General features: G+C 25.6%; 1 protein-coding gene across 2 annotated transcripts in view; it reads right to left on the reverse strand.

Moving 5' to 3' along the window:
- LOC129963179 (acetoacetyl-CoA synthetase-like) overlaps positions 1-15,847 on the reverse strand; it is a 62,997-nt gene that overhangs the window by 43,088 nt on the left and 4,062 nt on the right. For both annotated transcript variants that reach the window (XM_056077332.1, XM_056077331.1), the window contains exons 2-3: positions 8,044-8,175; positions 6,226-6,329 (exon numbers count right to left, since the gene is read on the reverse strand). In XM_056077332.1, coding sequence (XP_055933307.1) covers positions 6,226-6,329; positions 8,044-8,175 — 236 coding nt within the window. The remainder of the gene's footprint in view (positions 1-6,225; positions 6,330-8,043; positions 8,176-15,847) is intronic.

Below are 15,847 nucleotides of genomic sequence, written 5' to 3' on the forward strand. Positions count from 1 at the left end.
AATTTATTTCTAATTAATTTTAATTTTGCCTCTTTATTTTATATATTCGTTCTATATATTTGGTTAATAAATATTAATAGCATTAAGAGTTAAGATATGAAATATAAGGATAAGATTAAAGCTAGATCATTAGTAAAGATTTTTATAAAGCACAAAATTAAACAGAAATATTTGTAAAGACTTTAAAAAAGCACAAAATTAAACAGAAATATGTGTAAAGACTTTAAAAAAAGCACAAAATTAAAAAATATTTGCATTTTTTAAAAAGAAATTAAAAGGAATAATATAGCTGAAAAAGAATAACAGAATTAGAATGTTTCAATCACAGAAAAGAATAAGAGTCAAGGAAATGTCATCAAAAATAAAAATAAAATGTAGAAAGAAAATATAAATGAGGACATTTCTACTAAGCACAATTATACATTGCAGGGTTTTCTATGTAAGTTAGATTCATAAAATAAAAATGCTTGATAGAAGAAAGGTTAAAATTTTTTATTGTTGTTTATAGTTTATTGTTTTCAGTTTCCACTTTATTTTTCTAGCAATAAAGAACACTAATTTTTACTATAATTTATAAAAATGCTTAATAGAAGTTGTGTTTTTTTTAAAGAATTTCTTTTGAAAATTTAATTTTTTTTTTTTTTTGTTACTGTTGTTATATTTTATTGTTTTCCCTTTCCACTTTATTTTTTCAGAATCAAAGAACACTAATTTTTATCATAATTTAAATTGTTCCATACTTAGTTTATTTTTTTTACTCAAATTTCTTTTGCGGTTGATAAGAATTAAAATATTTAACCCATTGCCACTTCAGTCTTTGATCTATAATTTTGTTGAAAAACGAAATCATAATACCGATTGTTTCATTTTATTGCATTTCTTTTTATGTCTCACTAGCACTTTACAAATAATAAATTGTGTGACAATGAACAAGGTAATCGGCATTCTTAATCATGTTTTGATTTCACTCATGGATTAAATTCCTTTTTGGTATAATTTTCATCGTTTAAAAATTCGGTTTTGATGATCATTTATTAATTGTTTTTATTCTTTGGTAGATTTATTTCGAATTTTGATATGCATGAATGAAAATGGTTCCATTTTAGATTTAAGAGTCTTGAGAAACCGTTTTGTTCACAAAAGTTTCGATATTCAGAAACGCATGTTTTTTTTTTTTAATTTAAGTTCGTAGCAGCAAATTGAAAAGGAATTGGGACAAAGGATTATTTCTGTAATTTCTAGAAGAAATCACAAGGCTTGCTACATTATCTTAAAACTTCAGCAGCATTGGATATTTTAAATCTTATTTCTCATTTCCAAATTTTAAATACAATTACTCAAATTTCTAAAAAAAATTATTCTTAAATGTATTTATTTGCATATGATTTTTAATCCACATTATTTAAATTATTACATGATATTTAAGAACCAAAGATTAATAAAAATTTTTGAATATTATAAGAAATATTTTTTTTTTTAAATCAGATCTTTGACATACTGCAATCTGGATAATATTGCAACAAAAAATTTAAAAGAAGTAAAAACTTTTTAAAAAAAAATATTTTTCTTAATAAAAAGTGTTGCAATTCTGGCGTTTAAAAGGCAATAGCGTTTATAAGTAAATACCATTTTCAAGCAAAAATTCGAATGTTTTTGAAAGAAATGATAGAAGAAACAGTAAAATCTAAAAGTATCGTGACCTTCAATTTATTCTTTAAGTCGAATTTTGCAGTAATGTATCTTTGTCTTACATAACTCAAGATTTTTTCAGTACACACAGCGTATTCATTAATACATTCCCCCCCCCCTTTTTTTTGTAATTTTTAGCAAGCTGTCGAACGAATTCTAAATAAAGCCAATCCTACAAATTTTTTGTTCTACATATTAACTTTGGATTAATAAGTACATGCTATTTTAAGAAACTCTGAGTGCAAATATTTTGTATTGTTCTGATGTGTTTGTAAAAATTATTTAAGCAAATTAATAAAATTATCTTAAATTATTAAGCAAACAATTATTTACGCAAATTTTACTTGTATTTCCTTTTATTTGCTATAGACCAATATAAGACTGCTATAGTACTATTGAAACAATGAATAAATTTTATTACAAATAATTGGAAAAAAAATTTAAACACATGTAAAAATATATCCCCAAAAATTAGAGGCTGTTCTTAATTTCTGATCTGAATTTAAAGGAATTATTCAGCAATTCCTTTATCTAAAGTAGGAAATTTTTCAGTTATGTTTTTGACCATACATGAGTGGGAAATTAATTCAACTTATCTTTGTATAACTAAACATTATTTCTTTAACTTATTGGCAACAGTATAGATAATTTACTCGCATTGTTCAAGTTTGCTCTTACTTTACGATTTAAGTCTTATTTACAAGGATTAAAAAGATGTTGGTTTGAAATAAAATGGTGAAATATCGTATTGCCATTAATCAACTATTTTACATGTAATAACGACCATTTCCCTGAAAGAACAATAACCTCTACATAGGTTATATATATATATATATATTTTTAAAGTTTATATGGATCAAGGTTGGTTACACTTTTTTCTTTAGACGCCCAGATATCGAAAACAATATTTGACCGCACCCTGTATCGAATAAATCACTGTGCATGGTTAGATATATCATTAGCTTAGGTGTTAATTAAATCTCTTGAATTAAACAAAAAAAGGTATTCAAATTCCAAAATTCTCTAATTATGCTTGTCTTAAATTAAAATATTTCTATCTGAATACTTCTAAACTTTTTATATGGAATCTTGCTTTTACTATATTTGAAAAATTTTCAAGATTGAAAAAAAGAGAGACAATTGAAATATGAGAAATTACTATACAACTTGGCGAATTAAAAAAAATGATTTTTTTTTTAATTTAGTTGGTTTCTTGTTTATGGCCATATTTATGTCTTCCATTAACGACTGTCATGACCAATTGCTGAAAAATGATTTTATATATATCTTTTTCTAACATACAAATTAATATACTACTAGATACTAATTTTCATTTATATAATAGATCCTTAATTGTTAATACGTGCTTGATAATTAAGTAAATAATCTATGATCTCTAAACGCCAGAGAAAGAAGCAATTAGATTTCAGATAACATTCTGAAATATAATTGTACCTTTCAAAGGCCTTGAAGACACTCTTTACTCTTTATAAAGGTCTGAATTAACGATTTTATCATGACTTCTATCCTCAATTTCTGATTAAAAAAAAGTGAATACTTCCCATAAATGTAACAAATCTAGTAAAGAAAGTTTTAACCTTATAAGTTTTACATTCATATAAAAAAATTGTAATTATTCTTCTTTGAAAATTAGTAGGTTTAAATTCAGCTAATCATCCACATTGAACTGGCTGTTTGGGAATCTAAGCTTTACCTTGAAACGTAGTCATAGCTACCGAGTTCGATACGTTATTATTTTCACCTTATGAAATTCTATGAGATATCTTTTGATTTCATCAAAAATAGAGTTGCAACATCTCTTAAAAACGAGTTTCTCAAAATTTAAAACAACATTCATATTGTGGCTTCTTTGCAATATTTCTCACGAAAAAACGAAAATAAAGTTGATTCATAAGCAGAAATAGCAACTAAATGAAAGTAATAGAAATTTACTTTTAAAACAAATTTAGTAACCAGTTCCTTAAAAGGGTTGCTAAAAGATTACATTAAGTCTTGGTACAGAATTATTTTGCCTTTATTCTTATTCATATTAATAATGAAATGCCAATTTGAAGGTGCAATATTTTGCTTTAAGTTAAAAACTTTTAAAAATTAACTTCTGTAATCTACTCTTAAATTTAACTTCAAACTCCATAATACTAAGCATTTTATTTATTTTTTACTTCTAATTATTTAATTCATCTGCGTATAAGCATATATATTTCACTCATAGACTTCTCATTTTTTTGGCGAGGCGGTACCAAAGCGCGCAATATGTTATGTGGAGTTTAGCGCGAATCATATTTTAATTGAATGTTCTGCTTTTAATTCACATTGTGTTCACTTTTTCAATCATCGTCACTTACAATGCTAGATTGGTGAATAAAAAATATTTCCAGAATATTTTTAACTTTTTAAAGGTTATTAACTTTTATATTTGCATTGAATATTGTTAATATTAGTTTTGTCTCTACGATCATTAGTTTTTTATCATTGATCCTGCATTCATTCACAAATCATTTTGTTTACTATATATTGAATTTTCAAAGTTTTGATCTTTCATTGTTGTATTATCATATTATACATGATTATCTCAATTTGTTTTCATATTTCAATAAATTTATTTATTACCACCTACTATTATATTTAATTCTGCTTTTATGTGTTGTTTATCTGCTTGGCGTAGCATGGCCAAACATGGAGCCCTTACGCCAAATATGACCCTTGCTTTCATATTTCAATAAATATATTTATTGCCATTTACTATTATATTTGTCGTAGCACGGGCAGATATGGCCCTAAATCCTATGACCAAACCAACCAATCAAACCTTTTAATTAGTAAATTATTCATTAAAAAAAAGAATTCATTTCACAAAATTATTTTGAGGAATATGAGTTTAGGCCTGTAGATAAGTGTATAGAGGTAAATAATCACATTTTCAAGCTTTCTATTATACTCTTTCAATATTTTATTTGAATCATTACAACACAAGTTAAGAATCATCCTCTTTTTTTCTTAACAATTATTGCCCTAGGCTTTGACCTCCAAATTATGATAATGAACTGCCTTTGAAAAAGCGTCCGTAATAAACAATCATCTTGATTTCAAGGGCAGATTGATCCTCCCCATTCCCAACATCTTATCAGCAGCACCACTCAATAGTAAGAAAATTATAAGGAAAATCATATATTAACGCATATCGATTTTTTTCTCTCTCTAATATTACAAGGTTATCACTTTTTTTTTTACTAAAATATCTGAATGATTTAAGTCTTTCTTGGTTTCATTCTAAATATTTTTTTATCCGGATGACACTAAGGGAAATCTACTTCCGGTTAAATGACGGAGGAAGTAACATAGTGCTGACGATTCAAGTTCGAAGGTGAATGAAAATACTGATTACACAATGCCCGAGCTACACCCTTGTCGGGTAGGACTTCCCTTTTTCTTAGTATATCTGCTATCAGTCTGCTTTCTTGCTTTTAGAAATTCTTGATATCAGTAAGATTCTTTTCCTTCGGCGATGTAATTTACAGATAACACAGAACTTCACCGCAAACAGATCATTTCTCAGTAAAGCGTCTGTTAGCTGTAGATCATTTCGATATATTGCTATCAGTACAGATTCAAAATGGCTTCTTTGGCGTTAAATTTATTCGCAAATTGGATGTTTCTTTACCGTTCCTCGACATTTTGGTCTAATTGGAGTGATACAAATGTAGCTACTGAAAATAATTTTTTTGTTTTGTTTTTTAGGGATCCGTGAATTTAACATTACAATGCAACATGCAGCCATTTGGTTACACTTTTTTATTTCCAGTTATAAGCTGGATATGACTATTCTAAAAGGCAATAATGAGTATCGAAATTCTTTTTTAAATGTTCTTTTGATTAATATTTGTAGAAAAGATCGGAATCAGATTTAAACAGGGAACTTGGGAAAATGCTAAGATGGCTGTAGGATGAATAGTTCCACCATAAAAAAAATACTATCAAAATATTTTTATTTTTGCATTGTAAAAAATATATTGATGAAAAAGTACTTTTATTTTTATTATAGAATTATTATAACGCGATTTGTGTTACTGGGATATAGTTTACTTCATAACATAGCCATTTGACTCAATTTAAATTTTTAAAAAAATTCACGAAAAAAATAATTAAATTAAAAATCTAATTATATGTCGCTATTCAAAGAACATATATTTCTTTTGTAAAGAAATAAAAAAGTCCTGCATTCAAGGGTTAAAAATATTTTCATTAGCTAATTATTTAAAAAATCTATTCCTTTAGATAAGCGTAACAGTCTTGATGATATTATTTTTCAATTTTAAATGATCGATTAAGTTCGATAATGATGTGCTTCATAAAATAAATAATTCCATTTTAAGGAGACGGTTATGTCGTCATTATTATTATTTATTATTATGCCATCTTTATTATAATTATTTGTTAATAAATAATTTAAAATTTATTTTTTTATAACTTTTATTAATATTTTGTTAAAAATAAACTTTGGTTAAATAAACTGACCTCCGTGTAAGGCTTCGAGTGGATGATTCCGTAATAATTCCACATTTCTTCCCAAAACTTCTGATAATTCTTTACTGACCATGCATGGAGATCCCAGTAATTCCCTGTAAATAAAATAAATAATAATTTAATAAATGCAATTAATAACTTTTAATTAAATTTAGCATGCAAATATATTAAGTAAAAATAAATACTTTTGCAATAAAAAAATAAAAAAAAGTTAAAAGGTTCTTTATCCGAAATGTATACTATCATCGTATTTGTTACAATTTAAAAATTTATTTAATATTATTATTTCCTCAATATTCATAAGTTATACAATTAATATACAATTTATTGTTAATTATTATATTATTAAATATTAATATTAAAAATATTAATATGTTATCATTATAATATTAAATATTATAAATTAAATTATTAATGATTATATTATTATTCAAACAAATATATTATATACGAATGCATTTTATTGGTCTTTTAAAGAAAATCAAAATTCTTAAAAAAGGCAATATCTAAAGTATTTTCTGATTTATTTGTTTATATCTATTACAAAAACTTCGTGGTCCTTTTATTTTTTTTATTTATATTTTTTTGCTTTGATTGGCTAATAAGACAATAAATCTACTTAAAATACAGGGTGTTTATAAAGTCCCGGACCCATTTTGATGTTTAATAACTCGTAAAATAATAAAGATATAAACTAACTTATGGCATTTATTGATGGAATAACTCGTATATTTTCGTTTTCAGGTTTGAATATTTTTACTTTTGTAAATATCGTCTGCACGTGTGGTTAATTTCAGATAATTTCATTTTCCAGTCTAAATATCTGTACTTTTCTAAATATTGTCTGATTATTAATTGCATTTTTCTCTTTTGTTTTTGGCAACTATTGCAATGTTATGTTTACTTTTGGTGTGTTTGCTCTATGTAGTACTTTTGTATGTGATGTTTTATTCTAGCGGATATTAAGGAGAATGCATACACCATTGGAGAAAGCACAGATTTTATGGTGGTTCATAGAAAGGAAATCGATAGTTCAAGCACAGAGAAATTTCAGAAGAATTTACCAAAAAGATCCTCCATCCAAAAACAGCATCTTGCGGCGGAAAAAGAATTTTCCAGAAATTGGAAGTATCGAAGATAAGAAACGTTCCGGACTTCCGTCCAAAGTGATTTTGATGTTGAGCGTGTCAGAGAGACATTTTTACACAATCCTAGAATATCTGTGAGATCAGCGGCAACAGAATTGGATATCACAATTTCGACGGTGTACAAGGTTATTAAGAAAAAATTAAGACTGCATGCATACAAAGTTCAAATTGTTCAAGTTTTGGAACCGAACGATAGGCCTAGAAGGATGGCCTTTGCAACAGATATGCTAAGGAGAATAGAAGATGCTGCTGATTTTCTGAAGAGCATAATGTTCTCCGATGAAGCATCCTTTCATGTTTCTGGCATTGTTAATCGCCATAATGTGCGCAAATGGCTCTGTGGATGCCGACATGCTTGTCGCTACCTGGCGTGAAATTGACTATCGACTTGATATTCTCCGTGCGACGAAGGGGGCACACGTGGAAGTTCATTGACAAGGGTCATGAAACTTTGAGTCTATTTAACCATTTATGTTATTAATTTAAATCTATCTTTATTATTTTATGAGTTATTAAACATCAAAATGGGTCCGGGACTTTATAAACACCCTGTACAATAGTTAGCTAATTAAAAAACGTTTATTTTTTAATTTAATTAAAATTAATTAATTAATTTTTCTTATTTATTCTAGTATTTATCTATAATTTAATAAGAACTTACTAAGTTTCAAGTCGTATTTCTTATTGATAACCGCTCGAAACTTGTCCATTTCGGTGTTCTCAATCTTCCTGTTCCAAGTACATCTCGTATCTGAAGCGATAATATCCACAAGGCCCTTTCTACCACGAGAACCTGAAAGAATTATATATCAATATATTACACACAGATGTATGTATAAAAAAAACACCTTTAAGCTTAAAATCAGGATTAAAAAAATAATAAATAATACTAAATAAATAGCCATTTTTAACCAGATTGATTTATATTAAATTTTAGAAATTGATAATTTTAATGCCCCCGAAAGTGATGATTAGATCGTTAAAAAATGCCGCTTAAGTAAATAAAATAAGATATATTTAAAATAAGATATTAAAGTTTATATAACCGCTCCTGCATGATCATATTCAGAACATTTGTTATTGTTTATATACATAGGACGATTATTAGTCAAACGCTATTTCGGCTTTCTAATAATTTAACAATTTTTTTTAATCAATATATTTCAAAATTTTTAATTAATGAAAAATCAGATAGAAATATTTTTAATTTAGCTTAGTGCAATAAGCAATAATAATATATAAATAAATAAAAAATTAAAAAAGAATTAAAAATTGAAATAATTAAAAGGATCAAATTTTTCGTATGAGAAATCTAAAAATAGCAATCTTATACCGATTGATACAAAGAAGCATGTTAAGGAAATTTGTTTTATCATAATCCATTCTAATTTTTATAGCGGCAAATGATTTTGTATTATTTTATTTTTATCCGTTTTGTAATTTCTGCTTATTTAATGTAAAGACTACACAATAAAAAATGGATCGAATATAAAATAAATAAAACGATATTTGAATACATGTTTTCCATTTATGTTCGCAGTTTTTTTTTCCAAAAGCAAGTGAAGAAGTTATTTGAACTTTCCGTCAGTTCATTCACGATAAATAGGTTATAAAAACAAAATTTTGTTCAAGAAACAGTTTTCAACAAGGATGCATTCAAATATTACGTTGTTTGCTTAGTTGTTTTCGATTTCAAAAAATTTCCATTGCATACATCAGGTTTCAATCTATTTAACTAATGGTGATGAATGCACGACGAGTAAAATAATGGCACAGTTAACGCAATTAAAATTTATTTTTCATTACAAACTCATTCATTTTTTAATGACAAACATTAATCCATCGCAATGTGTAATTATTTTTATTCACTTTAAGGAAAAAATTTAGGAATTGTGAAACTTTAGAGTGAATATATTGCAGAAGAAACAGTATTATAAGTAAAAAGTTGGTCATTTCTATAGAAATGTTGTTTCGCATCGATGAAAATAAATAATTATTTAACTTGTGTATATAAATTAACGCATTCTAAAAGAAATTTACGAAAAAGGCGTTTAAAAACTGTTTTTAAATTATTATTATTTAAAATTAGTTTAATTCATCAAAGTTTTATTTTCATTTTGCTATATTATTTACTTCGTGTTTTTGACATTCATAAAATACATCGTTTTGAGCATATAAGCTTCGATAATGCTTGTTAATTAATGTTTATTGATTTAAATTTGTTCATATATAGATGTCATTTAAGATCAAAATGTAGAGTAAGAAACTATGGCCAAATTTAATTTTCATGCAGTTTATTTCTAAACAATAACGTGGGTTTACCCAGTTAGTATTTTTCGATTATGAAAATTTTACTTCAAAGTAGTATTTAAAATAACATATTTAAAATATCTTGCTCATTTCAATTAAAAACTTTTAAAAAATGAAATTATTACCTTTTTTTTTTACAGGAAAGGATTTTTTTTAAAAAAGATTGGTTTATGCTAAAAATACAAATGTGGATTGGTGGGGTTTTTTCCCCAATTAATAATGTTTTATTTAAAATAATCTCTTTTTGTCTGAATTGGAAAACAGATAATCACAAAAAAAATGATTTACCAAAAATAATATTGCCATTATTAAGTAATACATATAAACAAAAAATAACATATATAGCGTTAATTCAAGGCATGAACATTCCAATTTATTTTTTCGTAACTAATTTTAAAATTATGAAAAGCTTTTTCTGTTTTATTTCTCATAAATAAATACATTTTGCTCAAAAAAGTACTTTTTGTTCATTTAAATAATTTAAACTCGTAAGACCCAAAACTTTTAAAACAAGTCATTAAGCAAGAAAGAGTAAACTTTAATTCATTTTGGGACGATTTTATTTATTGGTAAATAATTTTATTTATTGAGTTGTATAATTATTATTTCTTTGCTAAAAATCATCAATTAAATTTTATTATGTCTTTTTTTAAAAATTTGAAACATATTGTTTCTTTTATATAACACATTTTTAAGACTATTGTCAAAATTGTGACCTTGAGAAATATTTTTAAAAAGTTAAAATATAATTTCGTTCAATACAAATCAACTTTCAATTAACATGATTAATATTACCCTATTTATTTTGACATACTAAAGTAATAATTTTTTTAACTCAAATAACAAAAAAAAATCTTTCCAAAAAAGAAACTAAACTGATGAATTAGATGAAAAAATTCGCAACTCTGATTAAATACGAAGTATAACAGCACTTTCTAATTCATTTACCTCGGAATATCAAGAATTCAAAAACTATCAAAGAAAATCATTCTAATTTCCGATAAACCTCGAGGCTTCAAACAAATTAGCCTCAAAACAATGTTTTGATACAAGTGACACAATTATCTTTAATTATAAATAATGGACTTCAATAAGCAATTTTGAAGAATGTTAATTATCGGTCAATCATAAATTACTGTTAATTTTTTTTCCATTCATTGGTTAGCGAAAATTCTTCATTTTGTTTTAAAATCCTGACATAAGAAGAAAGGAACGACGAAATGAAGACATTATTAACCTACTTCGCAATAAATCAAATTGTCAAAAAAAAAAAAAATAAATAAATAAATAACTCACTCAAAATTACGAAATTTTTCAAAAAAAAAAAAATCGTGACTTGATTTCAGTGGAATAATGTGTAAATTAAAATTAAATACAAATATATGCAATTTGAGGATGATAACAGAAATATTCTTGATTACAAAACATAAGTTAAAAGAATAGAAAGAAAAAAAAATCGCGGAAAGGAAAAAAAGACTCATCCATTTGAAAATTAGTTTTTGTGCATAAGGGACAGTTTTGAAAAGTTTAAACCAAATAAGATCTAAGCGTATACTAATTATAAAAAATAAAATATTTTCCATAAATGCATATATTATTTGTTTCAGTATCCTGAGATGACCACTTTTCGAAGAGTTTTTCTCACTAAGGGAGAAGTATGTGCACATTTCCTGAATTGACTTTATTTTTGAATGTAAAATTCTTTTTCTTTCATCTGTCCTCTCCTCCCTATTTCATCGAATTAAACTCTTCTTAATGCATGCGCAAAAGCATGGAGGGTTTTAGAATCCGTTGGCAAACAATATTTACATATTGAATGCAATTATGTATATTATTTAACCCTTTCTAAGGCCGTGAGAAGTATGCTTCCCGCCAAATTTATCAATCTTTATATGAAATTATGTAGGTTGGCATAAGTTCTGACAATTTTTTTTAGAAAGACAGAAACTTAGATGCTTCAGTTCTTTATCTCACACAAAATGATGTGCCTTGGCTTGTCACTTAATTATTAATTAGCCAAATTAATTAATTTAATTTATCTAATAAGCTAAATAAATCCCTTTCCTTATTCTAATTTCAAGCCTAAAAATATTTTAACATAATGACTAGAAAAAAATGGCCCTTTAAAGGGTTAACTTGAAGTATTATATTATATTAAATTTTTGATCTTGAACTTTAAACTTTAAGCACAAAAAATATCAAAGAATAAATATCAAAGTATCATTCAAGGAATATTGAAAATAAAAGTATTAATGGGAAAAAAAAAACATCTTCGTAAATCCTCTTTGGATTCCTTTAGTAACTGAGGCCAGTTGAGAAATTTTAAACTAAAAGTATAAGAAAAAAAAACTAAAATTTTTTTTGAAAATTTTTAATAAACATTTAGTGAGATTAGAACTCGGTTCTAAATCATGCTTTTCACTATATTTTAAAAGACCAACAATATCTTATATTTGTTTTTCACTATTTATTGCAAGTTTGTGAAAAACTTACAATTAAGGGCGGAATCTTATTTAATTACTAATAACACTTTTAATGAGATTTTGTACCCTTCAGATATCATAAATAATAAAAATAATAAATTTAATTACAAATGCTATAAGATAAGAATAAATTAATTACAAACAAAATATTTTTTGTCCATAGCTCCCATGCATCAATGGCAAACTATAATGATATTAGAAAATTTAGATAATTAGTTGAGCAGTCTCAGCTTTTTATCTAATCAGCAATGATATAGCATCACAGCAAATACTGAAAACAGCAAAGAGGAGAACATTTTCGAAACGTCTCAGAGAAATTGATAGATTTTTATTTCCTATGGATTTTTCCTTTTCCTTTCTGAGGAAATAACTCGAGAAAATAATAGTGTTTGACAAATGAAAATAACCATGACTCTTAACAACCTTAGACGCACAAAAAAACGTCCATTGCCATCCTATATACAATGGATTCCAACTGACATAATGAGCTAATAAAAATAAAAATTTATAACACTTCATCAGTACAATTCTATTATAATATTTTGAAAGATTAAGGTTTCAAAACCAAGTATACGTAATTTTGTAATAGAACATTCTTTTTTAAATTAAAAATAAACGTCACTCATGTAAAAATTGCTGTGTACTTGAATTTCACTTTAGGATGAAGATTATTTTTGAAATTCAAATCAATTCGAAAAAAATATATATATATTTGGCTCTTTTTATTGTTGATCAACTAAAATTTTATTAGTTTTATAGTAGTGAAATTTCTTGTCAAATTTCCATGCAATTGATCTAAATACATGCATACAATTTTCTCAAATGTACAGAAATTTGAACATCAAAGAATCATTTTTGAATTATGGAAATTGACTAAGAATAATAAAATTACACTCGCATTTGTGTAATTTGAAACTTATTTCTGAAATTTATCATGATGTTTTTTTTTCAGGATGCAATTTTAGAATCAGACTATCAAATATAATTATATTTTAACTTATTTAATAATGATTCTTTCTCAGATTATGGAAATATGAAAGCTAAAAGAAATAAAGGGCTCTAAAATTGAACTTATATGTATATTTGTGAATTCCTTTAACAGCGCAACACTGAAATGATTTTGAATAAATTACGTTATAATTTCTTAATTGTTTCCAAATACTGCGCATTTTTAATCGTTTTCATTCTTAAAATCACACACAGCATTGATATTTTCAGTTATAGAAATGTTTTAATTATTATAAATAGGATTCTTCTTTGTCTAGACGCATTTCAATTTAAATAATCCAATGAAGAGTTTTCTTTATTTAAGTTATTCTGTTCTTCTATCTTTATTGTTCAAAATGCCATCATCTTGTTAATGAAATCAACTGAATATGAACTCCGCATGCTTTTCACGTACAGCTACTTGCTGAAGGGCACTTGTATTATGAATCTAAATAAGTTATATAATACAAAGCAGTTGCTCTTACATCATTGTCCTAGACATATTAATATTTTTTTTCTGGATTTTGGCATAAAATTATCTTTAAATTATGCTCATTGACGCACGCGTAATTTGTACATACATCAGTATTCTTCTAAACCTATGTAGAAACATCTAGGAGAAGTTATGAGTTTTAATTTTTTGAATTCTTTAACTGTATCCTGTTGGAATGAACCCAAAATATTCTTATTTGGAATAATTATTTTCTACTTAGATTATTTATATTCTTGACATTAAAGAGTGGCGATATTTTAAAAGGAAAAAGAAATTGTTTCCATTTCACGGTACACAGTATTTAATGTCCCTTTTAACCTTTAAAATAATAATCATTATATCAAGCCCATGAAGATTTAATGTTATTTGCTACCAGTGACGAATTTAATAATGAAGTTCTAATGAAAGCACATTAAGAATCCTTTCTTTAATAACTGGCCAATTTACTTTCACATTAGCTTATTAATGAATTATTTCAGCTATTTTTTTTTATTTTTGTTACTTTTGAAAGTATATGCTTTTAATTAAATTTTTAAAATATATAACACGGAAAAAAGTGAATTTATAAAATTCTTGAAATATTAACCATCATTTCTAAGTACTATAAATGTTTTTTACATAAAAATAAAAACATTAAATTTTTAAGACAAGCTATAAAAGAAATAATAAAATTCAAATATAAAATTAATTTTTTATAATAAAATTCAGATATAACATTTTTTTTTAATTTACAGAACTATCAAATGGAATATAGTACAATCATTTCCCGAAAATTTTATTTTTTTAATATAATATAGAAGGTAATTATTTATAATTAAGGATTTTAATAATTCAATGTGTTCACTTATTGTAGTCCTAAAATTTTACAATTAAAAATGTGTGCTTGTTTCAATTTTATTTGGACTACTAAGCTAGTAAAAAATTTTAATAGACATGCTTGCAACCCTCCTTCAGACTAACAGCCCTAAACAGCCTGAAAATCCGGTTCGCAAATATCTCATAAAAATAACTTAAATAACAATCAGTCTTTAAAAAAGAACTTTTTTGCCATTTCTTAATAGAATGACACTGATTATTTATAATGAATTAGAGAATTAAATGAAAAGCGTCTAGCATTTGCATTTAAATAACCTGCATTCGTTTAAAAAAATATATAAATCAATTTGTCAATATGGATCGATGTTTCCTGCTTGAGGTGATATTTACTAGAAAAGTTGTATTCCTTTTTTGTTGAGTTAATATGAAAGGCACGTAAAAGATATTAAAATAAATTTTCTTTTTCTTTGTTTATTCTGTTCAAGGATAAAACAATATTTCCATATTGACATTCGCATTTAAATCAATAAAACTTACTCTATGCAGTTCTGTTTTATCCTTTTATTTACCTATATCCATCATCTTATTAAACAAGAATTTAGATTATTTTTTTTTGGCAAAATTAAATAAGAATTTCAGAAATAAATATCAGTTGAACAGATTTCACTAAATATATCTAACCCCAGCCACGATGCTTATTTTAACCTTTACACTCTCTGTTTAGATATGTTCTAAGTATTTAACCATTCTGATAATCCCCTCTTGTAATCCTTTCTACAATGAAAAATAGAATGCCATACCAAGCAGTTCTTTTCAAGATTCTTGAAAAGCATGTCATTAAAAATCCTTGATCAGAAAAACCAATGATTGTTTCTTTTTTTTCAAATACATTCAGTGCTCTTTTCTTAACCTTGACAAAAAAAAAGAATATTTGGCGGCCAATGAATGCTGTCCTAAGTGAGGTTTTGAGGCCAAATTCATTTGTATACTATGATTTCCTGCTTTTAATTTTTAAAAACCTTTCTGATTTCTTTCCTGCAAATTGTTTAATTCTAGATCTTTATTTGTTTTTAGAATGTTACTAAAAAGAATTTTGTGGCATTAAAAAAATCATCGTTAAAAGTGTATGTACATAAAAAAATTGTCTAAAACCTAAACGAGCTCATCGCTTTAAATACTAAACTAAAAGGAATTATCATTCATCTTTTACTTTATATTTAAGTTTGTCGAATATTGGGACACGTCGTCAGACGATTTTCATAGAAATTCTCTAAAGAGATTTCTCATTATTTCTTTCATTCTTATCAACAGCACAGACGGTTAGTAAAAAATTGTTTCACTGAAAAAAGACAAGAAAAATCTTCAATTTTTTTCTG

The sequence above is a fragment of the Argiope bruennichi genome, chromosome 3 (assembly GCF_947563725.1).
Source record: "Argiope bruennichi chromosome 3, qqArgBrue1.1, whole genome shotgun sequence".
Taxonomy (NCBI): domain Eukaryota; kingdom Metazoa; phylum Arthropoda; class Arachnida; order Araneae; family Araneidae; genus Argiope; species Argiope bruennichi.